Here is a 27,543-nt window from a genome sequence, read left to right as displayed (position 1 = left end):
AAAAGTGCAAAAATGCCTATATCTACATTCTTTTGTAGGCAATACTAGAGAAAAAATAATCAGGATTTGGATTTTTCTAAATTGTATCTCTGTATGCTTCAACACGTATATAAGCAAGAGCTTTAAAGCAATATTAATACATTTTCAACATTTCATATACAGTAACAATTTGAAAAATGCAATTTGCAGAAAAAAAAAGGCCTCTGAATATATGTAACGGAAGTATACCAAAAACATCAATGGAAAGCAAAAAAATCCTCAACTACTGTATCTCAAACAATCAGTTATTTCAATTCTACCAGATGCCTGTGGAAATCTGCTGCAAAGTTGCTGGCTTCATCAGAAATGGCAAAACTCTATAGTGTTAAAAAATAAAATAAAAATAGTCATGGTAAATGGTGCATGACAATGACATTAATAAAAGTAGCATAAAAAGAAAATGTTACAGGGCTAATGGAATGTAAAAAGAGATAGGAGTGGATATGCAGATACAATGATTCTTTGTTGGTTTTGCAACGTCTGATGTGTTGTTACAAGAAGATGCCGTCGGAGATGAGGAGCAAGAGGAGAAGGTGCCGGTACACTGAACTTGCATGTATCGGCGCAAAGAAAAAGCCATCTACTGTATCTACCACTACCCTCCTTTCATTCTTAGAGCTAAGAGCAACTACAGTATTTACAGTAGCTGCTCCCACAGAGCCACACATGTGTACTACATACTAAACTGTTAACAATCAACCAGTGGTCATGCATGCAGTAGGGGCATTTCACCCCTCTTCTGAGTACCCAGAATGAAAATAATTGAATGTATGTTTGCAGGAACGAGGGGCACATGTGGCTTTGTGTTAGACATACAGGGCCATATTTACTAAGCCAGGGGTCTACAACCTTTCATGGAAGAAGAGCCATTATATAAAAACAAATGTGTCCAAAATATTCAGAGCCGCAACACATGCATGAGTATTACACGCCCACAAACACATACATGTACTGTACACACACTAATAGGTATATACAGTACATTATAAGCATTAACATACGACAAACTTATTTTTTCCTTTCCCTAATTCTGATTACAGTATGTGGGGGAATAAAATCCATCTCACAATAAGTCCCCTTATTGAGTTTTTTTCCCCATTTTTTTTGACACACACACAAACGCCTGGCTTTCCCCTGCACTGTCTTGGGTTGCTGCTTCTTTCCCTCACCCTCAATGTGCTGCCGGTGGCTGTGAGGGGTAGGGGGGAGGTGCTGCCAGTGGCTGGGAGGGAGGGAGGGTGCTCTGCTGGTGGCTGTGAGGGGGGGGGGGGGGGGTGCTCTGCCGGTGGCTGTGAAGGGGGGTGTTCTGCTGGTGGTTGTGAGGGGGGGGGATGCTTCTCCGGTGGCTGTGAAGGGGGGAACGGGTGCTGCCGGTGGCTGGGTTTGCTGCCGGTGGCTGTGAGGGGGGGAATGCTTCGTCGGTGGCTGTGAGGGGGGGGAACGGGTGCTGCCGGTGGCTGGGTTTGCTGCCGGTGGCTGGGGGAGGGTTGCTACTCCTCCAACTGCTGCCTCTCTTACTCTCTCTCTCCCTCTCTCACTGTGCTGCGGAGGGACCCCGGCTGGCGCTGGTTGGGCCTCTATTTGCCGCCCAGCATCTCCTCAGCTGCTGGCATGCCTACTCATGGTCCCACGCTTGGCCACTCTGTGACGTCATTGCACGCCGGAAGATACGACGTGCACAGTATCAGAGAGACCAATTGTGGGACAGTGCAGGAGGCAGTCGGGCAGCTGGGGAGATGCCAGGCGGCAAATAGAGGCCCAACCAGCAGCCAAGTGAGAGACAGCAGCCGGGAGCAGCAACCTGTGAGAGCCGCATGCAGTTCGGGAGCCGCATGCAGTTCGGAAGCCACAGGTTGCCGACCCCTGCACCAAGCAATGCTCTTCCACAGAATTACTGACTGCACTGGAAGACACCTTATAGTCCATTATTCTGTTATTTTATACCACCTAGTAAATAAACCATTATTTAAAAAATTAAGACAATGCTGTTGATGGTAATGAACAGGCATTTGGTTAAGCACACCATTTCTGAGACGTGCAGTTGTTAATGGTGTATTAACCTGAAACTGTAAATATTGTAAGATGAAATTTGGGAAGAGTTTTAACTTATTCATAAACTCTCCATAATGTGATGTTACTGTATGTTGAGCACAGCCTGGCATATTGTGATATGTTACCTACCAATTATTTTTGAAAGCTGGATTTTTAACAATAATGCATGAGTAACTTCCTCTTTGTTATTGCACGCACTGTGCTATAAGACAGGGGTGTGCAAACTATTCTTGCTGCGCTTCCCCCTCCCCCCCCACCCGCCTGCTCTCCTCCGTTGTTGTGCCCCCAACCACCCCATTACTTCACGCGGCGTGAAATGACACCGCAGGGTCATGTGACGTCACGTGACCCGCATCATCATTTGATGTCACGTTACCATGGCAACCATGACGTCCCATGACCCCATGGTCACGCGTACTGAATCCAGCTGAATCTGGGTAAGTAGAGGTTGCAAAGGCCTCGTGCGGTCCCCCTGCATTTAATTTAAATGCCTTGGGGAAGAGGGTGCTGACGTATCACCCTAGAGGAAGTACAGTTTTGTACAAAATGCGTAGCGGTTACAGCAGAGCTAATTATGTTCAGTGCTTGATGTTGCTCTCTGAGATATGTCACCACCCTCTTTGCCAGGAATCCCCACTACGAACGAAACCAGGAAGTGCTGGATTAATTGATCATACCATAGAAAACCTGTTCCAGCGCTGGAAATGAAGTCGTTCAGTACCACACTTCCTTAGTACCACACTTCCACTGGCCAGATGAACAGTGACTACGAATTTAGCTACTGCACAAAATATTAATTGTAAGTTTTCACTTATTTTTTAACTCTGTTAAAAATATACATTTTTACTTACCTCTGGTGCGTTCTGTGTTTCCTTTTTTTTATTCACTACTTTGTGTTTGCTTACCTGCGATTTCACTCCAGAAGCCTTGAAGAGCTGCTCAGAGAGAGCTGCATCTCTCTGCACAGCTCTTGCAGGCGTTTGCACTGTTTTAATGTTAATTTTACTAATAGACTATTGGAGCAGTGGGTCTCCTTAGCTAAACCGTATTAATTTCAGCCTCGGGAACCCCTGGCTTTCCCAGCTACAGGTGGCAGATACCGGCACCACATACCAGGACCTGTAACTCGGGAAGCTGAGTTTGAGAACCCTTATGTGTAGCTGAATCCTGAGGCTGAACTTTATGTGGTTCAGCTCAGGAGACCCCCTGCTACAATACTTTTTATAAAAATTAATATTAAAACAGCTTCATCAAGGCAATGAAGAGGTTAAGCCAGAGTACCTGGTTTATTGGGGGTAGAGTGGGTGGATGAAGGGAGTACTTGGCCCAGGGTGGGTGGTTAGGCCTACCAGCAAGGTTACGGATGAGTTAACCCCTTAATTACCATATCAATGGTAACCACTATGATAATGAAGGGGTTAACCCCTCCGCCCACCCACCCTGGACCAACTACCCCCTTCACCCACCCCTTGTAACCCCAATAAACATTAAAATACAACAACCCTACTATACAGTAGAGGCAACTCTTATTCGAACAAAAACCAGTGGCAATTCCCCAAAAAACCCAGGAAACACCCAGGTACATTCTGAATACATGCCTTAAACTTTCCTTAAACTAGCCCCAGCATTTCTGCATTGATTAATGGCCTATCAGATTAACAGCGGGGGTCCCTGGCAGTCCCATTCAAACTGAATTGGACTGCCAGGGATCCCTGCTGTGTTAATCCTATGGGTCGTTAGTCAATGCAGAAATGCCTTAAACGTGCCTCAAACTAGCCCAGAACATACCCAGCACATACCCAGCACATACCCAGAATGTAACCCGGCTAGTTTACGGCAAATGTTAGAATAAACGTTGCCTCTACTGTAGATTGGCTTTTATTTAATTCTGTATTCTTTTACTTTGCCCATTGACTGGCAATGTGCGTATTATCTATGCCCCTTTCTGGGTATAGATAAGCTCAGTGACAAGCAACGCATTTTTTGGAAAATGTTTGTTTTTAAATCATTATTTTATTTTTTGCATTTTTTTAAAACAAATTACTGTAGGTTGCACATTCATTGCCATTGTGGCAATCCATGCCCATATTGGGGGCATGGTTTACCACTGTGACAATCAATGGGTAGAGGGGGTGGGGGAATTTGCACCCGGGAGGGTAGTTAGGCCTCCTGGGTGGGAAGCAGGGGAGAGGTTTACCCTTTAATTACTATAGCGGTTATTAACCACTAAGGTGATTAAGGGGTTAGTGGCCAGTAGTTAGTTTTTTTATTTTAATGTTGCTGCTGACAGATGAGGAGGATGTGAAGGAAGATGAGGATGGCCATCATCCTGGCAGGGGTAAGTACAACTTTATTTTACCTTATGCTGGCTGGCAAATGTTTTATTTTGAATGGGCAATGAGCTATTATCCATATCTGGATAATATGAATTTTACCCATTACAGTGTGTGTTGGGGGTGGGAATGGGGGGACAGAGAGGGGTTTTTTTTTTGTTTTTTTTAATGTATTGCACTTTAATGGGTTTTTTTAAATGGGAAAAGTGCTACTAGCCATCTTTGGCTAATAGCACTTTTACCCATTCCGGTGTGGTGTTGGTGGTACAGGGGGTGGGTGAAGGTGTAGTTGCCCAAGGATGGTGTTTAGGCCTTGCGGGAGGGTATCACAAGGGGTTAACCCCTTCATTACCATAGCGGTTGTAACCGCTAAGGTAATGAAGGTGTTACTTTATACTGCAACCCTCCCGCAAGGGCTAAACACCTACCCTGGGGAAACTACCACCTTCCCCCATCCCCTTTACCAACAATTTGCCTTGACTCCGGCGTCGGCATCATGACGTCACGTTGCCATGGCTACGTGACGTCACATGACCTCACGACATCATTTGACACCGCATTGCCATGGCGACGCGTCTACAGAAGCAAGGTAAGTGCAGTTTACAGAGGCCTTCGCCGCTTCCCTGGCACTTTATTTAAGTGCCTTCTGGAAGCGTGTGGGGCCTCTGTAAATCCCGTGCACCCCACAGGTAATCTCGAGCCCCCCCCAGAAACTGCCGGAAACTGTAATGCAGGGGGGCGCAACCTTTTTCCCATGCGCACCCCTGCTTGCTTTCCCCCTCTCCTCGTGCCCCCCCCCCCCTCTTACCTTGATTCAGACATCCTGGTGCCATGACAATGTGACGTCACATGTCCCCCTGGTGTCGCGTCCTGGTGATTGCAATCGAATTCAAAAGTATATACATGTACAGTATATAAATTCAAAATCTAATCTTTAAAATGTGTTTTTGGAGGAGTATAAATCAGGGTGCAGCTTCCAGTCTAAGTTTGTCATGATTCCTTCCTGCCTACTCCCCATAAACCTGTAGGGATGCACAGAGGAGTCCAGTTCAGAGCTCAGAGCTGGTAGGAATTAGAATCTCCCATGAGGCAAGTGGCCGTCTTAGCTTCGGTATATAAACCCCACCCAGCCTGATAGTTGTTGCTTGTCAATTTTTGGGTCCAGAGAAGCAGTCTGGCCATTCTCTTGCTCCCTGCTTTTTTATCTTTCCCTGGCTACCAATACAGTACTTGCAACTTGCTCTGCAGACATTTCAGGTATCTTTTTGTTTTGCCTTGTGTTTCCCCTTCACTTCATGCCCCTGATTTTATTTTTCCCTTACTACAATTGCTTTTGCATATCCTTTTGTTTTGCCTTACATTCCCCTTATACTTCTTGACCCCTGCTCTTTTATCTTTGCCTGGCTACAATTGCTGTTGCATGTAGCTCTGCTGACTTTGCAGACACCTTTTTGGTTTGCCTTTTGTGTTACTACACCTTGGTGTGAGCATTAAACACTATCAATTTAACTTAATCCCGTCACTTGTTGTTTTTGAGGGTTCCATGTTAACTCTGAGGGTTCTACACCTTTGATAGATTGACAATCCCAAATAACAAATCCCTCCTACTGTAGGTACATGAATCCCACAGGAATATTGCTAGCTAATCTAACCAAGACATGCAAAGAGATTTGTATAAAACCTTGCGAGACATGCAGGGAGAATTGTCAGCATCCAAAGTAGCTACAGTATAGTGGGGTTAAATGCTAGATTGGATAGTTTGCAGGCTGGGGTAATATCCTTACCTGTTGGAATGGTACCACAGGCTGTTCCTGTTTCCCCCACATTTATTCATCAGGAACCACTTGGCCCTCAAGCGCCATACTGTAGGAGCACCACCCATTGCACATTGATGTCCCCCTGCTATCCTTTTAGCGTCACCAGAACAATATTTTGGGAATCCCCAGAAGTATCAGATTTTTTTTATACAGTGTCAACTTCATTTTTAGGCAGGCCTATGTCTTTTCCTGACCCTTAATCAAAAGTAGTGTTTATTATATCCTATTTGGGAGAAAATGCGGCCGCATGGGTTATCCTATTAGTGAATTTAGACAGCCCACTACTACACAATCTAGAGCAGTTTAAAGCAGAGTTCCACCAAATATTTGATAGATGAGCTATTTCTCAATCAGCAGATAACCAGCTTCTGGAGCTCCAGCAGGGCAACAAAGTTATTTAAGCATATCTTACCAAGTTCTACCGCCTAGTGCTAGAATCCGTTTGGCCTGAAGGTAGAAGGGCTTCCTTGCTTTATAGAGGTCTTAGAGATGAGATTAATGGTTTGTTTGGAAACCCGCTATGTACTCAGAGTTATTGGACTTGGTTCTTCAATTGGAACAGGAGCAATAGTAAGTATAAATGGCACACCACTGTTTTTAAAAAGTATATAAATATTATTGTGCTTCTGGTGCTTACCTTCCAATGGTCCTGGCATCTCATAGCTGGACCTGATAATAGGCACAAAATAGAGGAAAAGAAGGAGCACACAGGAGACATGTTTTGAGTTTGAAAAAACTTCAATAAAGTATTCACGGCATCAGAGCTAATAAAGGTAACGTTTCAGGACTAATGCGTCCCTTCCTCAGACCCAGCACCTCCAGGTGAATACTTTATTGAAGTTTTTTCAAACTCAAAACAAGTCCTCCTTCTTTTCCTCTATTTTGTTCTTCAATTGGAACACCGCTTAAAAGAATGTAGGGGAGAAAGATGGAAGAATGATTCCAAACTATTTATGAATGCCTAGATATAGTCGGATATGAAAATAATCTTGGTCAACATAAGGAACCTTCATCTGAACCTATGTAGATAGGAGGAACCCATGGATCCCTCTCTAAAGATGAAAGGGAAAGAAAACGAAATCAAGATGTGTGCTTATATCATCGAAAAGAAGGACACTTTTTGCACAAATGTCCCAGGAAACCCAAGAATTTGCACCAGAGCGCCAACTAGGCGGTAGAAGGAGTCGACCTGCCGAGTGCTAAGAAATCAAGGACTTCACTTTTTTCAGGTAACACCCTACAGACGGCCATGGCACACTTGAGCCTTCCAGCCATTACACAGTATAAAGACCATGATTCTATTGACATTTCTGCACCGACTGAGAACTTTTTAAACGTATCCTTCACTAAAAGGTTGGGGATACCAAAGGATCACAAGAAACAGTAAGAAATTGTCAGAACAATGGATGGGTCAATCCTTACTTTAGGTTCTCTGACATGCATACTCCTCCATTGAAATTACCTGCAGTAATGGACACTCGGAAAATCTGCAGTTTGACCTCATTGATGCGCCACAATTCTGTGTTAACCTCGGAAAGCCCTGGTTGACTGAACATAATCCAACCATTGACGTTGCCTGAAGTTGCCATCCATGCATTGCAGAGATCAGTGTTTTGCGGAAACACCCGAGGAACAAATGGAGAATAAGATACTATGTCCTTGCTCTGGATATTTGGATAGGCACCATATAAGTGCTGTTGATCGCCTATTACCAAGACATATCAAGGTTTTAAAGACGTTTTTGACCAAGTTTAAGTCGAATCCCTGCCCCATCACTGCCCTTTTGATTTGAACCCAACGCTAATATCTCTTGCAGCAGAATTTATGCACGGAAAATGAAAATACTTATCTAAAATTGTATATTGAACAAAATTTGGCCAATGCTTTCATCAGATATCCTAAATCTCCAGCAGCTTCACTTTATTTTTTGTACCCCCAAAAAAATGGGGAACTGAGAACTTGAATCGATTATCAAACCTTAAAAAGGTAACCATTGAGAAACGGTACCCACAGCTTTTAATTCCAGTCCTGTTGGATCAAGTCAAGACGGCTGACTACGATTTTCTCTAAAATGGATCTCCGTGGGGCATATCATCTGGTGAGTGTGCGTGAAGGAGATGTGGAAAACTGGTCTTCCGTACTACATTGGACTCTATGAGCATCAAGTTATGCCATTTAGCCTACGCAATGTGCCCACTGCCTTCCAGCATTTTATAAATGAAGTATTAGAAGAGTTAATTGACATCTATGTCTTTGTATATATCGATAACATTCTGATCTTCTCCTCATCTTTGGATGAACATGTACACCGTGTAAAGGCAGTTTTAAAAGAATTAAGACAACATAAGCTATTTGTAAAATTGGAGAAATGCCTTTTTGGGTCTGACTATCACGCCAAAGGCATCATAAAGGTTCAGGCGGTGATTGATTGGCCACTTCCAACGTGCGTTACACGATGAGATTTTTATTTTGTTAATATACCACAGCTTACAAGTAGTTCTATAGTTTGAATTGTTAATACTGTTCAGTACGTAAGTGTCTGTTCCTATTATTGTCCAATGTCCACAGACACCAGCACTACAATCCCACCCCACTATTTAATATTCCTGTAGTGTGTAACTACAACAAATTGTACCATTAGCATTTAGAAGTAGTATAATTTTTAATAAAATTAATTGATTAACAGTTGTGTTCTGTAACTGTTGTTAATTTCATTACATCTTTACACCGTCTGTGTTAGATTATTTATGGGTTACATAAAGTGTTAGATTATTTATGGGTTACATAACATGCATAGGTTTTTTGCTTTATCTACTGTATAATATATATACATATTCACTACTGTATATAGAGATGGGCACATTTTTTCTTCAAATTTGAATCTGGCACAAATTGGCCAGTTCCTTTAAAGTACCTTTAAGGATTTCAATCTCAAAAAAGTCAAATCCTCTTTTTTTTTTTATATATATCACTGAAAATTTGCGCAACAAATTGCAAATCTGTGGTCAGACTTTTAAGAATCCAAACTCGGACTCAATCTGCATAACTGAAATATAGTTTTTGTGTGGTGGTGGTGGTGGTGGTGGTGGTGGTGTAGGGTTGCCAAGTGGCTTCTCCAATAATACTCGACACAATGGTGAAAGATGTGACACACTCAAAGTCGATGGGGAGGTATGTTATTTCTAAATGATCAGACCTTATGTAATTTTTTTGTAAATTTCACTCAAGTGTGCACCAATTTGCACCATTTCATATTCTATTTCGTAAAAAAAATCTGGGGACGGGTTTGGGGATTGAGCGCCCTTCCCGCATTTTTTACGAAATAGAATATGAAATGATTCAAATTGGTGAAAAATACACCCCCCCCACAATACATATAAAAATACACACCTCAATACATATAAAATACATATAAAAATACACCCCCCAATACTGTACATATAAAAATACACACAATACATATAAAAATACACCACACTCAATACATATAAAAATACACCCCATTACATATAAAAAATACATCCCTTCCCAATACATATAAATATACACCCCCTCCCAATACATATAAAAATACACCAACACCCCCCCCCCCCAATACATATAAAATACAGACTTACCTTGGGGATGGTCTCAGACCTCAGGCTAGGTAAAGTGGCTGTGGGGGGCCCAGCTGCTGGTCCTGTAGTTGCCACTGGGCCCTGGTTCTCCCCAGCTGCATGGCCTCCCTCACTTTGTCCCACACCGAGCTTCTAATGCTGACATGCACCGGGCCTCCCTTTCATGCTGTCGTGCACCAGAAGCTGAGCCCAGCTTACTTCTGGCGCGCCGACATCAGAGAGGTCTAGAATGCGCCAGCGTCAGAAGGTCACCATGGGACAGAGTGTGGGAGGCCCGCAGCTGTGGGATAGCCGGGGCCCGGAGGCAACTACTTTGTCCTGCTGCCAGCCCGGTACACCTGTCCCGGTTTTCCCCCCTGTCGGTGGTCCTGCTCACGCTGCCCACCACACATTCAAAGAGGTAATACATGTGCGGTATTACCTCTCATTTTTTACCGGATGCAGTAGCAAACTAAAACCGGACACCTAGCAGCCCTATGGCAGTGTTGTGTATGGAGGAGGAGGATGAGAAGGAGGAAGTCTGAGAAGTGTAGGATGTGACTCTTTTTAAATATTTTGCATATCCATTAGCATATCTCCCAAGGTACCTTAGCTGTGCTCTTTTTGAGCACAGGCATCATTCCCTAATTTATTTGGAGGGAGTTTTGAGGGGATATTTATACACAACTGGAGACACTACTAAAATTGAAGTCATCCTCCTCCATTCTGCGGATTACCGCAGATCAGTCTACAGAGTGCAATCAGCCTTTTCCAAAAAAAAATTTCTTCTGTCACTGACAATCTATCCAATGAATAAATAATTTTAACGTAATACGTGATCCGCGGATGTGAGGAGGAGCCAAGGAGGAGAATAAATACAGTAAAGGTGTAGCGTCAAACTGAAGCCATTTATTGCAGGGTTTAGCTGTGGGTTGCTTAGGCTGTGTGTTTCTGCGGTACTATTATAGTTTAAAAATAAAAACATTGTTTATTTAACAGTTTTTACATTATTAACCTTATGTGATTGAAGGGACTTTCAGTGAACTGGACTCTGGGTTCTGGTATTCCTGCTTTACATGTTACTGTGATTATAGTATATTCTATATAGTATAAATACTATATAGAATGCTTTTTATCTATTGATTGTTGTTTTTTAGTTTTCTGTTTATTGTTTGGCTTAAATTGTTTGTAATTTGGATGGCTTGTTTTTATTTCATTTTCCGATTCTTTAGCGTTTTTAATTAATTATTTCTTTTGTTGGCTACTGGTTTTAATTGATGTGTGGGCTAGTGGTTTTATTAATTAATTGATATGTTGTTTAGTGTTCGAGAGCTTCCCGAGCCCACTGGAATCGGAAGGTGAAGACATCGAAAGCTAAGAAAAACATTGAATGTATGTTATTTTATTTTTTTGCAGATTGTTTCATTGTATTTTAATTTATTTTTAATTTTTCATTGCCCATTGATTGTCAATGTATTTATGTATGCCCCTTTAGGGCTATTCATATATACAGTGACAAGCAATGCTTTTCTTGGTAAATGCTTGCTTTTGTTTCTTTTAAATGTATTTTGGTTCTTTGCTTTTAAATATTTATGCCCTTTATTTTGTGTTTTGATTTTGAATTATAGAATTTTTTATTGTGTTTTCAATTGTTTATTTCTGGGTTTTTTTGGTGTTTGTTTTTAATTGTGGTTTATTTTTCATCTTTTGATTTTTACTAATGGTGTTTATTTGGAGTTTTCTTTTATTTATTGATGTTTTTAGGTGGGTGTTTTAATTTGTAACTCTGGTGTTTATTTGGTAGTTGCTTTATTGATTGATGGTAATTTTGTTGTGTTTATTGTTGTTTTAATTGGTGATTGCTTTGATTGAATTGGATATTGTTGGTGGTTGTTTATTTTTTGGTTGACCATTGACTGCCATAGTGTTCAATCATGCCCATATTATATGGGCATGATGTACCACTTTGCCAATCAATTGGTTTATTGGCATTTCTAATGTGTTGAATTTTCTTGTAATGTGTTTGATTTTGGGCCTGTTTTTTTTTCCTTCCCCATTTATTGCTATAGTGGCAAAGTATGCCCATATTATATGGGCAGTCTTTAACACTGTGCCAATCAATGGGTAGCGGGGTTGGAGGGTGGGCTGGTGTCCCCGGGTAGAGTGGGTGGGTAGCGGGGGAAGGATGGGTTAAACCATTAATTACTATAGCGGTTACTAAGCGCTAAGTTGATTAAGGGGTTAGGGGCCATTAGATTGTATTTTTTATTGCATTGTTTCTGGCAACGGAGGACAAGGACGGTGATGAGGAAGAGGACGGCGTTCATCGTGGTAGGGGTAAGTGCAAGTTTTATTTACTTTATGCTGCTGGTTGATGTTTTATTTTAAATGGGCAAATGCACTATTATCCATATTTTGCCCATTACTGTACTGTTTGTGTTGGGGGGGGGGGAGGAGGGTCTTTATAGCAGTGTATTGCACTTATTTTTTGGCACAGGGTTGGTACTGCAGGCCAGTGGGGACACCCAGACACCTGCGGAGACAACCCTAGGAGCCCCAGACACCCACGGGGACCACCTGAGGACCACCAGACACGTGTGGGGCACCTGGACACCTGTGGGCACCATTTGGAGGCCCCCAGACACCCGCTAGGCCCACCAAGGACCCACAGTCACCTATGGGGCCCCTGGACTCCTGCAGGGACAACCCAGAAGACCCCGCTGGCCACTGGTAAGAATATTGTGCATAAAAAAATTTGTTTATGCTTTTATGCATGTCTCCATCTCTTTCGCGCCAACTTTTAGCTGGTAAAAAAAGATGGCAAGCTTTAATAGTGTGATTAAGTTTTCACTGCTTTGTGAATAGCTGTTACTGGCAAAAAATGTCAGGTTTGCCATTTTTGGCCTATCGTACGAGTTTTTTTGTCTCTGACTGTTTATAGGTGATAAAAGACATTATAGCGCGATACTGCACTATTATCACTGCTTTGTGAATAGCAGAGTAGGCAGTATCGTGCTATAAAGGCATTTATCACCCTTTAAACCACTTATCACTGCTTTGTGAATAGGCCCCATAGTGTTGGTGGAGGTGGTGGTGGTAGAATCGGTGGTGATGAATCTGATCAAGTTAAATCAGTGATATGTGGTTCTGTTGGTACTGGTTAGGGTCATGCTACAACTACTACTCAAAGTCATCATCATAACAGTTAGAACAAGTATAAGCAGAAGGAGAATAAAATCACATTCACAACAATCACACTGCAGGATGCCTACCTTCCACTCCCCCCCTCCCCCCCACCCCTCCCTCTTCCCTGTCTAGGATGTATGTAGTAAATAACAATGCACTTCCAGTTAAGGAGATATAAAAATTGAACTAAAAGAGTCAGTTCAAGACAGCCAGCTATGTCCCTATCCATGTCTCCCGAATAGGTGTAAACAGTACCAGAAGGCTTTTTTTTAACTCTCTGCTTAGACCACACATGTTTAAATCAGCTTGCAGTCTGTCTATCACTCACATCAAGAAATACAAATAACAAAACATTTTGGTCACTTAATCTGTCACAAAAATAAAAATAATTTTGGTCACTTGCCCCAATTAAAAAGAAAAATATGCACCCCTGCACTCAATTCATTTATATTGTTAATCTCATAATATTCAAATACACCAATTAAAAAGCATAGCATCACTATTTCTTTCTTTTTGTTTCATGTGTGTCTCTGTGTTTTATCCTATTTTAGTGTTCTCTGTACTTTGTCTGCTTGTATTTTTCCATCTTTCTTGTCATCCTTTTCTTTTACTCTTCTCTATCCTGTACAGTATGTGTCATGCCCTTTCTTTATCTATATACAGTATATCTTTCTCGCTTTGCTTATTGTGTGTGTATCTTTTTCGCCTTTGTCCCTTGTATGCGTGTATCTCTCTCTCTCTCTCTCTCTCTCTCTCTCTCTCTCTCTCTCTCTCTCTCTCTCTCTCTCTCTCTCTCTCTCTCATTTTAGGAATGTATGCAGCAATGATTATACAGTATGACTATTTGGTGAAAAACAATAGCAAAACTGGAGCAAACCAGTTGTTGTTTTACTAGATGTAAAAAATAAAAACAATCTAAAACAAAGCCAAAGGCTTATAACTTTGTTGCACCAAGAAATCTTTTATTCATATTGTCTATGTGTGCTATGACAGAGCCTGTCATCATATATCTTCACTAGTGCTCCGAGAGTTTTGAATGAGAATTGAAAAAGTAAATTGAGATTAATAGACAAAAGGTACATTCAGACAGATTTCCCTGCTTTTATTACTAATATCTTCTCGCCTCAAACACAGCATTTCTCAAAATAACAGTATTATTCCTACTATATTCATAAAATGAGAAAGTGAAACAATTTGGGCTATATTATACACTGTATACTCATACATTGCTAATCCATTCCTTTATTTGTGGCAAGTTTAATTGGTATTTATTTAAACTTCACAGCTTACTAATAGTAATGCATTGACATTTTTCAAATGTGTTTCAAAATAGCTCGTGCCCATATTTACATGTAAAAGTAAAATAGAATACCTGTAAAGCTTGAGTGTCACAGTTCCATAAACAGTTGCATAGCCCAAAAGACGAACCCATCTGAGAAGAATGCATCGAAATGTGCTTGGTTCAAAATACAAAATAACAACCTATTAAAGAACAGAGAAGTATATAAACAAAATATATCTCTGCGATAGTGTCTATATACTTTTGATTGCAATGTAAAATACACATTTATATGTGGAAGGATCAGTTATCATTTGTGTCATACACTGCAACAGTCACAACCATAGTGTTATCAAGTTACTACTTAACATTCAGTGATAGTTGTTGTGTGGCATATAAAGATACAAGCTAACATATCAAAATAGTGCAGTGAATGGCATAAGTCACAACCCAACTGAAAAAAAGTAGTACATGTTAAACTGTGAACTGTCAGAATTAATTTTATTCATGCCTGAAAGGAAAGCAAAATTATCACATGGCTGTTATTTCTCCACTCTTCTTACCTAAAAGTTTATGGTGCTAACCTTTGAAGGCAAGCATGACTCATGGGTTCTGATATTGCATCTAACAAATGACTAATAAATCAATTCCTAAACATAACTTTTGAGTTAGAGCAGATAATTAAGTTTAAATATGTTGACCTTAAAATTATACCTAAAGACTAAAATACCTGAAAAGCAGCTTGAAATCATGTTTTGTTAATAGCAGCTAGCAGACGACTAATGACATGGAAATACAGAATTCGCGTAACATTTGGTATTCTAGCCTATTTATTAAGATATTCTAAGACAGTTATTGGTGTTTTGTTATATTAATTTTGATTACAATATGTTTGGAATCACTTTCTGTATCAATTAGCATCTATGATTAACTGGCACAAAATGAGGGATAAATCTAAAAAACGATACTCTCAAAGGAGCTCTACTGAAAACAGTATTTAAAGAGAAATATCTCAGTGGACAAATTAAATAAGAGGTTAAACTAACAGTTCTTATGAGTGAAGTTAAGAATTGCACGTTTGCCAAAAGAAAAATATAATAGCTAATATAGGCCCCATGATGATAATATGTTTGTGAATTTTTCCCCCATTGGTAGTGATAAGTGAGAACTGGCTCAACAAATTATAAAAAACAGAAGGTTGGATGCTCAATATGATCTACTTATTCAAGCCTTCCAGCAAAAAAACTGGTACAAAAGGCATTACAGGATTTAACACAGACCCAGAGGTGGTAACTTTGCCTGGTGTTTTGGTTCTAAATAATATTTGGGTTTTGGTTGTAACGTCCTTGTGCTATAAAATGTGATAGCACCGCACAGAAAGTGCCATAGACTTCAATTGGGCATGCTGTGCGATAGCGCTGATCTGGGCCTATAACGGTCTAAAAATCTTAAGGGTTGTGGTTTTATATTTAGTTTTGGAGTGGGAGGTTCTTATCTCACACATCCAGTTTTGCCCATCTTTAATACTGTATATACTCATGATATAACTAAAATCCTAATTCACACACATCTTTTCCTGCTTTAACTACTGCAACCATCTTGTACTGTAGTTGGCATTCTCCTTATCCGCTTGTCCTAAATTCAATCCATCCAAAATACTGTTGTCAGACTCATCTACCGTACCTTACCCACCACTCCACTTCTGCTACTCCACTATGCAGATCTCTATAGTGGCTTCCCATATCTTCTTGAATCAAATTTAAGACCCTAGATCTTCTTACAAATCTCTCATCAACGCTTCAATCCGTACATCTAATCCCTCATCCCCAAATATATCCCTAAATGCCTCATTACATTGTGCTCATGACATCCACCTGTGTATGTATGTATGTCTTTATTTATATAGCGCCATTAATATACATAGCGCTTCACAGCAGTAATACACGTGAAAATTATATAAATAACAAATATTCAAATAACACATGATGGGAAGAAGTGCATCAGACATAAAAGTAACATTTAGGAAAAGGAGTCCCTGCTCCAAAGAGCTTACAATCTAACCTTCCTCCTGCCTTATTTCCACCTCTCACTCCTCCCTACAAGACTTCTCCTATGCTGCACCCTCTCTCCGTAATTCCCTACCACACACTATCAGACTCTCCCAAGCACTCCAACATTTAAAAACTCCCTGATAACTCAAACCTCAATGGGATCAACTGTGCTGCTAAACCATACTCCATCCTGAGGCATACTATACTTCGTCCCACAATTAGCAGACACTAATTAGCAGATACCTTTTTATTTCAAATTGCTCTTACTCCCTCTAGAATGTAGGCTCTCATGAAAAGGGCCCTCATTGTCTGTTGTATGTATCTGTGCTTGTTTGTTCTTCTTTGCAATGTAACTCTTTTATGTAGGTAGCGCACTGTCCCCCACCCCCTGGGAGATATGATGGCTACCGTGTATGTGGTGCATTACCTGCGGCTCACAGGAGGCCAGGGCCTCCGCTGCTGGGAGCCTGGGGTGTGCCTGATCCATCGAGTGACAGCGCCTCCACCTGTACGGGATCCTACTATGTGGGATAACCCTGTTACAGAACCCCATGCAATAATACACACACTGATGATAATAACAGTTTACTTCATGCATTAAAAGAGTGACCATAAACAGTCCCCACCAATTAGACAACGCATGGCCGTACCCTCATCGTGCTCTCCACCACAATGTCCACACTGAGTAAATAGTCCCCAAAGTACTAAGGGGCACTTGGGTACCCAACCACCTTGGTGTCCGCAAGTAGCAACCCACCCAATGTGTGAGACAGCACTGCCCCTCAAATGTGTGTACAGTTGGTGCACTTGTCAAGGTGAACTACCTTCCGGGTGCTCCAACGCCTGGTAATGCCACAATGGGAGGATAGGAGCAACTGATCCAGCAATGGTTGTGGTCAGCGACGAGTCCGCCTCCACATTGGGTGGTGTCTAGCTGGAGGATCCCACACAGAAGAGAGTTTCTCATATCTAGCTGATGGTCTGGTCACAGACCACCAGAGGCCAGGATGCAGTCTGGTACTACAGGGGCAGTGTCCCTAAATGATGGCCTGTTCCTGCAGCAACAACAAACTGAGGTGAGGGCCTAGCTGGGGCCTAAAGGGGTCTCTGGCCTAGTGCAGAGGCCACTGACACCCTGCACACACACACCCTACCATTCTGATGTCCAAGCTCCGACTGGCGTGCTGCAAGCATGCAAATAGTATCTATATCTCTGCTGCAGGGAATCTCAGTGCCCTATTGGCTGCCGTGGTCCATGTGATGCTTCAGCCCTAAGGCCTTCCGAGAGCTGTAGTCCTCCTGCAAGGTTCCTAGGCAATGGTCGCTGCTCTCCTGCTCTCTGCGCATGAGTGACTGCACTGAGCATGCTCGGCCACATCTATCATGGCTGTACCCTGCTATGGGAGCCACCGTGGACTGTCGGTGACTCTCTCGCCTTCTCTAACCGCCCACAGGCTACTGCATCTCTCCCCAGCCAGAGGAATAGTTCCCCTTTCACAGAGGCGACTAAGGATACTCAGAGACCAATAAATATTGTGGTGGTTTGGGAGTCCATTATTAGGAAGGTATATTGGACCCTGTCGCAACTGCTCATCCTACAATATTTTTTAATTCTTGCGCATGGCAAAAGGTAATCGCAAATGCTGTTAAGTTAAATCAAGATTTTATACAGTAACAGGCCATGTTTAACGTCTAGTTTCAGCATATATCTCATATGTAAATTAAATTGTTATCATGGCCAATTTACGAATATGCAATGCGTATCTTTCCATATTTAAAAAAACACTTTTGTAGTAGTGCTTTAAAGTAACAAACAGTTGATACTTCAGAAAGCAAATAGCACTGAATTAACTGAGCAGCAATAAGAAGGGTATGTAGGTCACACAGCTTTGTGGTTTAAATAATTAATTAGTCCATACTGTAGTTAAGAAGAATCTAACAAAAATAATATATAGTGTAACCCTGCTTCCCCCCTTCCTCCAGACTCTACGGTGGTGTCTAGGGTGCATGAGGGCAGATTACATGCGGTGTGGTGCATACCTGTGAGGAATAGGAGGGCCTGAGCTTCCCACGATATTGTTGGGGAGCCAGGACCGGGCTTCTGGGGTGGTACCCTCCATGATCTCTTAGTGGTGCAACGCCTCCATCTTCTATACTCCCAGGAATATGGGACAGGACCTGTATAGAAGAACCCCTTGGGTCCCAGGGTAATAGCTTCCAATTCACACACAGTCTTTGGTAACAAAGGATAGTCTCTTTTATTAGCAGATCAGCAACTCCCCACGGTAGTGGCGTCCAGTTGCCGCAACAACAACAGCCAAGCTGCACTTATTACTCCGCTTTCATCCCACACAGATAATTCCTCCTCTCCTTCCCTCCAAGTCTCTCCTCCGACAGGATGGTCTGGGCTAGGGCTTCAATACCCCATGGCCCACCCCCGAGGTTATCCTCGCGGTGGGGCTTGGATTCTCCCCATCACCCCTGGCAGTGGGGTGAGGGCAATGGTCCACCAAGTCTATAATTCTATCAGCTCTACTAAAGGAAGCTGAATCTCTCCACTCCTCTCTCTCTGCTCCTGCACTCTGCGCAGGGGAGACAGCGGTCTCCTCCAACTCCTCGGACCGATCCGCAGGATTCTTCGACTCACGGCATACTAACTGAACTGCATACTCTCGGCATAACTAACCGGCAACTCCAGAATCTCGGTATAACTCCAGCATAAGACTAACTCTACTCACAGGAGTTGGCTGCTAAATATAGAGCTAGCCCCGCCCCTCGTGATGTCAGCAGAACCTCCCCTCTTGCTCACGCCTGCAGCAGAGTCCAGGCCTGCATCTACCATTCAGGACAGGGCTATGAAGGGGGGAAAACCCATGATGATTACTGGTGCCTGATCTTAACAGGACTTACCACAGTAGAAGGAAGATAGGTATAGCCTGCGCTGTTTACAGGGGGCAACACTCTCCCTATGGTGGAATCCAATGGTCCCCACTTGGACCTATTTTTAGCAGACCCATCCTGCGGCGAACCACCTGGGAAACAGCACACATAACATTGTCATAATACATGGCATAATGAGGTAGTTCAATACAAGTACACCCGGGTACTCCCAACATGGAGAACCCTACAGATAGTGCTTTGGATCAGGCTTTCTTACCCGCCGTCCATTATGATCCGTGACGGTCACAGCGAACGACTGAACCGGCCCATGCTCAGGCCTGTATGTAACACCATGCATGTAGATACACCTACCGATTCTCCATATGCTTACTAGCTCACTAATCTTATCCTCATTGTGATACCCTCCCTGACTGAACTTGGTCCGAAGGTATTCCTGGACTGCCTCCCTGATAATTTCTCTCATGATGGGCTCAGGCATGTAGGGATACACATACCCGTGTGACTGCCGGTATCTAGCGACTATGGCCCGGTCAGCTCGACTTAGTTTGGTGAGTTTGCGGGGCCCTGCCCTGCTCGGCAGTACCCAAAATACAGGCTCCTCTGGAGCTACCTCATCGTACAATATACTGGGGCCTCGAGGTACAATACGTTTCTGTTCTATCTCCCTAAACCGGTGATCTAACTCATCCTCCATCTCCTGCGGAGTGAAAGAACCAGCCGCCCACCAATGATCTACTACATCGTTCTTAATTAACAAGAACCGCGTACGGTCCATCCCCTCATGGTATCCGGTGAACAAAGGCGCCCACCATTTGTCGCGGTGTTCATACTCTGCGGAATGACTAGTGCGTTCTATATCAGACTCTACCTGTGAGGATACACCGGACGTACCCGCATCAGTAGATCGCGAGCAATCTCTCCTTCCCTTGGCATTATATGTAGTGGGGTTCATTTTGTGCACCACTTGGCTGGTAGACCCAGCCTCTACTGGAGTGTGAGACCCACGGGCCCTCACTCTAGCTGCAGGAGAAAACGGCACAGGGTTAGGTACAGGTATAACACTTGAATACAGTATCTCCCCCTCAGACCCTTCATCACTCAACTCCCAGTCCCACAAGTCCTTGGAGTATTTGGGGAGTTTACATAACTTATCCCTGGTAGGTCCCGGCGGCACCACTCGTGACGGGGCAGGGGCAGTGGCCGGGGCAGTGGAGCTATGGGCCGGGGCTGAGGGAACGTCCAAAGCATTGTCCAGCAAACGGGTGACACCACGCCAAAGGAACCTGTGCTTAGAGGCACTCCCCGCCATACTTCTGGCTTCTCAGGAGGGGCCTTGACTCTGTAGGATAGCAGGGGCAATGGCTGAGTCTAGGCTCCGAGAAGAAGACACTCCTGCAGGCCTTCGCTTTACGGTGGAACCGGAAACGACGTCGTCAGGATCGCCTGCAAAATCTCCATCCGCTCCGTGGTCAGGCACCGGAAGTGCGTTGAGGACCTGCGGGGGCGGTGGTGGAGCATCCGGTACACGGTCGAACAAGTAGGCCTCAAGCCTCTCTTTCTCGTTCGCCGTGAGTGCGGTCTGCGCCTGGCGGGAGTAAGGGGGTGGTGGAGTCTCCTTACCGCTCCGCTGCTTTTTGATGACATCGGGCTCCTCTAGGATCCTCTCGGTCTTCGTCTCCGTCTCCGCTGCACTGGGAGTCACCAGTGCGGTTCGACTCTTACGGCCCTCCGGCCGCACCAGCGCTCGCCATCGGATGATCTCCGGACTTGTCTGCTCTCTCTTGATGCCTTTGGGGTAGTTCGCCGGTAGGCGCATCGCCACCGATGTCACGCCAATCTCTTCCTCCGAAGAAATCACGATCGGTTCCTCCGCTGGGGAGTCACCTGGTTCTTCGGCGATACAACCAGTGGGTATAGGTTCAAAGTGTTCTCACTCTGGTACCTCCACTGCGGTCGCGCTCTTCTCTGTTGCCAGCTCGCTTAGTTCAATAGCGAGCCGAGCCTTGGTTCCTCCCGATTTGGGATAACGGGGACCCAGGGCAGTCTTTTCTTTACCTTCCGCCACCTCCGTCAATGTTCCCGGAGAGGCACCCCACGGGGTTCCGAACAAAGGCCGCGGCTCATTCGGCCAAAGGTAAAACGCGCCACATTGAGGGCATCGGGCCGTGGTGCTTGGTACCGTGCCCGGTATCCCGCAGTGGACGCACAAACACCGAATGTATTCGTGCTCAGCTACCTCCACTACCAGTAGGCCTCCTGGTAATTGGTAGATGGAAGTACTCATCTCGGACATGGTTTTCTCAGGGTTGGAACAGCTCAGTGTTCCAGCTCTGTGCTCCTTGAATGCCAGACAAAAGTGAAGTTCTTCGCTCAGGCTTCCGGTCCCTCCCTTCGCTGGGGAGGACTCTCCTGATTGGCTCTCCAGGTGCCCCCTACCTCTGGTGGAATCCAGAGGTGGGATCTTTTCTTCTTCAGTGTGATGTGGCCTGGCTTTCTGACCATTCACGGCACAGGTGGGTGGGCCCTCAGCTTTCGCGCTGCTCCGCTCCCCTTGCAAAGAATCCGGGTTTGGCGCCAAATTATTACACATGTCCCGCCACATTCTCCTAATAGTCTCTGTGCACAACGCACGTGCTTGCTCCAGGCTTGGCGGGAACCGCCATTTTAGATCACTGTTCTTGCTCCGCGGAGCACATGTAGAGATGGACGCCATCTTGGATGAGTCCTCCAAACACCCATGTGCCCTATCCTCAGTGTCTAACGGGTATCTCGTACCTAAACACTGGCTGACTGCTAACTGTGTGCTCTGCATTCTGTTTCTCACTAACTTGAGGTGGCTTGTACCCCAGACTCAGCGGAACTCCTCTCCTCCATGCACTGTACTCGATGTCTACCATGCAAGTGTTCTGTGGTGCGTGTGTGTGGGTGATAGCTATGGTACCTCTCTTCTAGGTACGGGCGTCTCCTGCTTTTGGCTACTCATAGCGCGGGCCCTGGGCCATGGTCCCTGGACTGGTTAACAGGCTGACCCCCCCGTTGCCTCATGCTACCTGCCTCAAGGGACTCGGTCAGCTCTAACTATTCACCCTTCCTACGCCACCTCCTATGGGTGACCATCCTTCTCCAACACTTGCACGGAGAGTGCATCTCACTCTGCCTGTTCCGCCTTGCTATAAGCCGGTCCTGTTCTGATATATATATCTCAGCAGTGCCTCCAAATGTAACCCTGCTTCCCCCCTTCCCCCAGACTCTACGGTGGTGTCTAGGGTGCATGAGGGAAGATTACGTGTGGTGTGGTGCATACCTGTGAGGAACAGGAGTGCCTGAGCTTCCCGCGATGTTGTTGGGGAGCCAGGACCGGGCTTCTGGGGTGGTACCCTCCATGATCTCTTAGTGGTGCAGCGCCTCCATCTTCTATACCCCCAGGAATATGGGACAGGACCTGTATAGAAGAACCCCTTGGGTCCCAGGGTAATAGCTTCCAATTCACACACAGTCTTTGGTAACAAAGGATAGTCTCTTTTATTAGCAGATCAGCAACTCCCCACGGTAGTGGCGTCCAGTAGCCGCAACAACAGCCAAGCTGTACTTATTACTCCGCTCTCATCCCACACAGATAATTCCTCCTCTCCTTCCCTCCAAGTCTCTCCTCCGACAGGATGGTCTGGGCTAGGGCTTCAATACCCCATGGCCCACCCCCGAGGTTATCCTCGCGGTGGGGCTTGGATTCTCCCCATCACCCCTGGCAGTGGGGTGAGGGCAATGGTCCACCAAGTCTATAATTCTATCAGCTCTACTAAAGGAAGCTGAATCTCTCCACTCCTCTCTCTCTGCTCCTGCACTCTGCGCAGGGGAGACCGCGGTCTCCTCCAACTCCTCGGACCGATCCGCAGGATTCTTCGACTCACGGCATACTAACTGAACTGCATACTCTCGGCATAATTAACCGGCAACTCCAGACTCTCGGTATAACTCCAGCATAAGACTAACTCTACTCACAGGAGTTGGCTGCTAAATATAGAGCTAGCCCCGCCCCTCGTGATGTCATCAGAACCTCCCCTCTTGCTCACGCCTGCAGCAGAGTCCAGGCCTGCATCTACCACTCAGGACAGGGCTATGATGGGGGGAAAACCCATGATGATTACTGGTGCCTGATCTTAACAGGACTTACCACAGTAGAAGGAAGATAGGTATAGCCTGTGCTGTTTACAGGGGGCTACAATAGTAACATAGCTTTATTGTTATAAAGCCTGGAACTTGGCCCTCCAAGTTTTTAAGCTTATCTCAATGGATTACCATTACTACACCTTTATCCTAAAGTTGATTGACAAGTTCCCTCCACTTATTTTAGACGAATAGGCTATTTTAGAATACTAATAAAGTACATCACATTAATTTCTGCATATTGTCTGCACAAGATTAGCGCAGATTAAAAGAATACTTTTATTCTTCATTCGCCTCTTCTCTAAATCTACTTCCAACTGCTTACTGTAAGGGAGATTAGAAGTTTTAGTTCATTTGCATTTAAGATACCAAGGAAAGTGACTGTCTTTGGATTCTGGATATTAGCAGCTGGATTCACTAAAGATCAATACGTTACAAATAGTAATGATCTTTATTGTAAAGTAATTCAGAAACATGTTATATTATTTTTGAGTTAGTGTATTCATTCAGTTTTAAATATTCATAAACAATTGGCATACAGAGTATAGAAAAAATAAATATGAAATACTGGTTCTAAATCTATAGTGTAGTTATTGTACTTTCCTCCCTATTAAAGTAAAAGACCTCCACAAAAGTGAAGCAAAGTTGGTGCCAGGGGACATTAGTGCAATGCAAAGCAATGCACTTAAGCCTCCTTTGACACAGAAATGAACACTCCGAATATTAACAATTGTACCTACTGTATATACATATTAACCACTTAGAATCAGTAATTAGCCTTTATGGTATAGGTTATTAATACTGTACATTCCCTAATATCCTGATCAATACCTTTACAATGCAGTACTGTATGTTAGTTATTAATCAAACATACCTCTCTGGTAAGCAAGTACAAAAAATACATGTAGCACATAACTATTATATATGAAATATATGTCTTGCAATAAGAAAGTACTGTAGCTACTGTACATTGCACTAAATTAATGGGTGCTATGGTCCAGTGTAAAAGAAAGAATGAAAGTGTTTTTTTTTTTTAACCCTATTCTTGACAATGGACTTGGGTATCTTCAGGTTTTTATTTTTTTACTTTTTTTCTTTGATTGTGGTTTGCTTGGGTCATCAAAAATTATAAATATACTGTACCTTGAAAGCCCTCTGTTTTTTATTGGCACAGTAGTCCACCAGAAATGTAGTGGACTGCATGTTGCTTTGAAAGAATTCAGCTATTCTTCCAGGGATCAATATACAGCCGTCAAGAAACCAATGGTCGGTAAGATTACCATACCACATTTGTTGAAAGCCTTCCTGAATATGTCATACCATTTCACTCCTCTTTTGTTCTTTTTTCTTCTATTGTCTTTTCCCTATTGCTTATCCAATTCAACTTTAAAAAAAGTTTAATTTTAACCTCTAGTCTTTTATAAACTTTTGTAGAAGGCTGCATTTAAAGCAGACATAAAAACTGTTGTGCACGATAATACTGCATTGGAACAGAGAACATTAAAAATAGGAAAAAGTAGTTCGTTTGTGATAAACAAAAATCCCTTTATTAGTTGTACCACATCAAAAGCAGCATGCCACAATGGCATAACTATATCGCTAACTACTGTTAAGTTGTAAATAAAAGTATCTCTATTGGGTCATACTGTATTTTCCTGTAGCGTAATAGAACATGTATTACGATTTGGTGCATCTCATATCCTTTCAAAAACATTTATTATAGAACATATTTTATAGCCTGAACTATTCTTAAAATTGACTTCAAAAGGATTTGCAAAGCTGAGCACTAAAAGTCAAACATGATATCAATACAGCACATTCATTGTTGAAATGTTACTGAAGAGAGCACATTTTCTCTCTTGGGATTCCAAGAACTGACTGCAACCTTATGATAACCGCTGTGCACGAAAGATAGCAACATTGACTTATATTCCTATACCTTTGGGAAAAACAGAAGGATAGAATGTTGAACAGCAAAGCTCAGTACTTACTGACCAAAAGCTCAAAGGTATTTCGTTACTCATGGATATTATCACTTCTTTCCTGCCTGTTTTACAAAGTTATAGTTCTACTTGCAAATTTGTGGAGATGGATTTTGCCAAAATGTCTTTGTACCTTTTCCTATTAAATGCCTTAGTTTATTAGCTCTGTTGTCTTGACTGGATGCAAGTCCATGTGGTTCATTGCATTTGTATTTTTGCTAGTGGCAACTTTCTGTGATTTATCTACTGTAGTGTGCTTTCTGGGAACCCTGTGATCCCTGCTTTGTCTGAGGTCCCATTGTCCCCCAAAACCATGGGGAACAAAGACCAATGGAATGTTAGTTTAAATAAAAGTTTTATTGCTTTATTTTTAAGTCAGAGAGTTAACATACAGTACAACCCTATAATTAAAATGTTACTATGATGAAAATGGACACTTGTATCATATTGTATTTTTTTTAATATATAGTAAAAGACAACTATTATACTGTATTACAAATATAATTTTAAAGGCTATGCAGAATAGTGAGCACTCTTGGAATTCTTTCAAAAAGCAATGCTTTCCAAATATGAGATGAGTTCTGAAAGCCAACACTCGTACACTTAAGAGCATTCTATTTATAATCAGTATTGCAATTCAAAAGCACTATACTGATGTTCCGTACAGGTACATCAGGAGCAGCATTACCATGTGAAATCCACTATTCCGATTCTGATACATTTACTGTAAATCAAATTCCTATGTACAGTACAGTAGTACCATTTACAAATAATTTTTTCCCCAACAAAATAATAGAATGATAAAGTATAATTTCTGAAGCAAATATTAATTGGAAGGTCTAACACAGAATAATAACATAGTTCAAGGGTAAATCATTACTGGCGTGTCAAATTTAACTAAATAATTTATGTCATCCAGTGCACCATGTCTAATCCTAATACATAATTCAAAACAAAAGAACAATTATAGCAGGAAATCAATTGGTTTCATAGGTAATATGCTATGATTGCAGTTCATTTCTCTTTACAGTCTCTACCAGAACGACCTCATTAATTCTTTTGGTTTCCAGTATGCAACCTAATTTTTGCTAGTCTATGCTATTTATGCTATTCTTCTTAATCACTTACAGTATTTGAAATAGTTAATTGTTAAATATCTTGCATTTTTGTTCAATTTAATTCCTTTCTGATATTAATGATTTTTGGTTCTTGATTTACAATCTTAAAATTAATAAGTAATTGCAGAGATTACTTGTGACAAGTATTATTCTAACTACATCGGCTGTGAATATTTTTTAATCTTCAAATTTTCATAACATATTTATAATTCGTGCAGGGAAAAATCGCGTATGCGAAATCAGAATCTGATAGAACCTTACGTTTCACAACTAAATACAAAACCATTAATATATTTAAAGCCAAAACCCAGAAATGTACAACCAAAACCAGAACTCACAGCTTTCTTCCTCACATCACTTATACTGTATGGCTGGCCATGAAATTAAAAAACAAAGGAACAGCATAAAAACAGAATTTTTTTTAAAAAGAAAGTCATAAAGAAAAAAAATTCCCCTTGGGAGGTGTCACAATAAGGCCATTAAAATATTCAGTATTTTAATAATACAGTACACAAAGGGTTAAAGTAAACTGGAAATCAAATTACATTTTAAAGGTGTATTTTTTTTCCCATAGTGGTTATCAGAAGTCTAATCTGTCCAATATTAATGGGCCAATTGAATTGGACAATAAAACCATAAAGTAAGGATATGTTTATATATAGTTTAAAAAAAAACCCTTGAAGATGGGGAGCCACGCTCAGACCACGTTATATTGCGGATCCGCGTTGTAGCGGATCGCGCTAAAACGGGGTTGAGCTGTACTCAGATATTTTGAGTTTTAAACAAATTTTGCCATCATAAATGTCACAGGAGATGGATGAGTGGGAATTAAGGACAAACCCACAAAAGACAGGCTCATCTTTGTGACAACGGCAAAGTTAGGATGAAAACCATTCATTTGTATTATTAATTTAGAATTCAACAGAGGAGTGTTTAATGCCAATGAACATGGGAATTCTCATATTCCAATCTCCATGAGCTCTTGGAGGGATCTGATATTGATATGTGCTAAGATATTTCTATTT

The 27,543-nt window shown here is 42.6% G+C and overlaps 1 protein-coding gene across 1 annotated transcript in view; it reads right to left on the bottom strand.

Annotated features, from left to right (window-relative positions):
* The window catches only part of GPR158 (G protein-coupled receptor 158), a 349,303-nt gene that overhangs the window by 42,989 nt on the left and 278,771 nt on the right, over positions 1 to 27,543 (bottom strand). Inside the window, exon 6 of the mRNA XM_075587610.1 lies at positions 14,396 to 14,505. Coding sequence (XP_075443725.1) covers positions 14,396 to 14,505 — 110 coding nt within the window. The remainder of the gene's footprint in view (positions 1 to 14,395; positions 14,506 to 27,543) is intronic.

The sequence above is a fragment of the Ascaphus truei genome, chromosome 2 (genome assembly GCF_040206685.1).
Source record: "Ascaphus truei isolate aAscTru1 chromosome 2, aAscTru1.hap1, whole genome shotgun sequence".
NCBI classification, from domain to species: Eukaryota; Metazoa; Chordata; class Amphibia; order Anura; family Ascaphidae; genus Ascaphus; species Ascaphus truei.
Note: the sequence above shows the minus strand (reverse complement) of the source record. Positions and strands in the feature narration are given on the sequence as shown.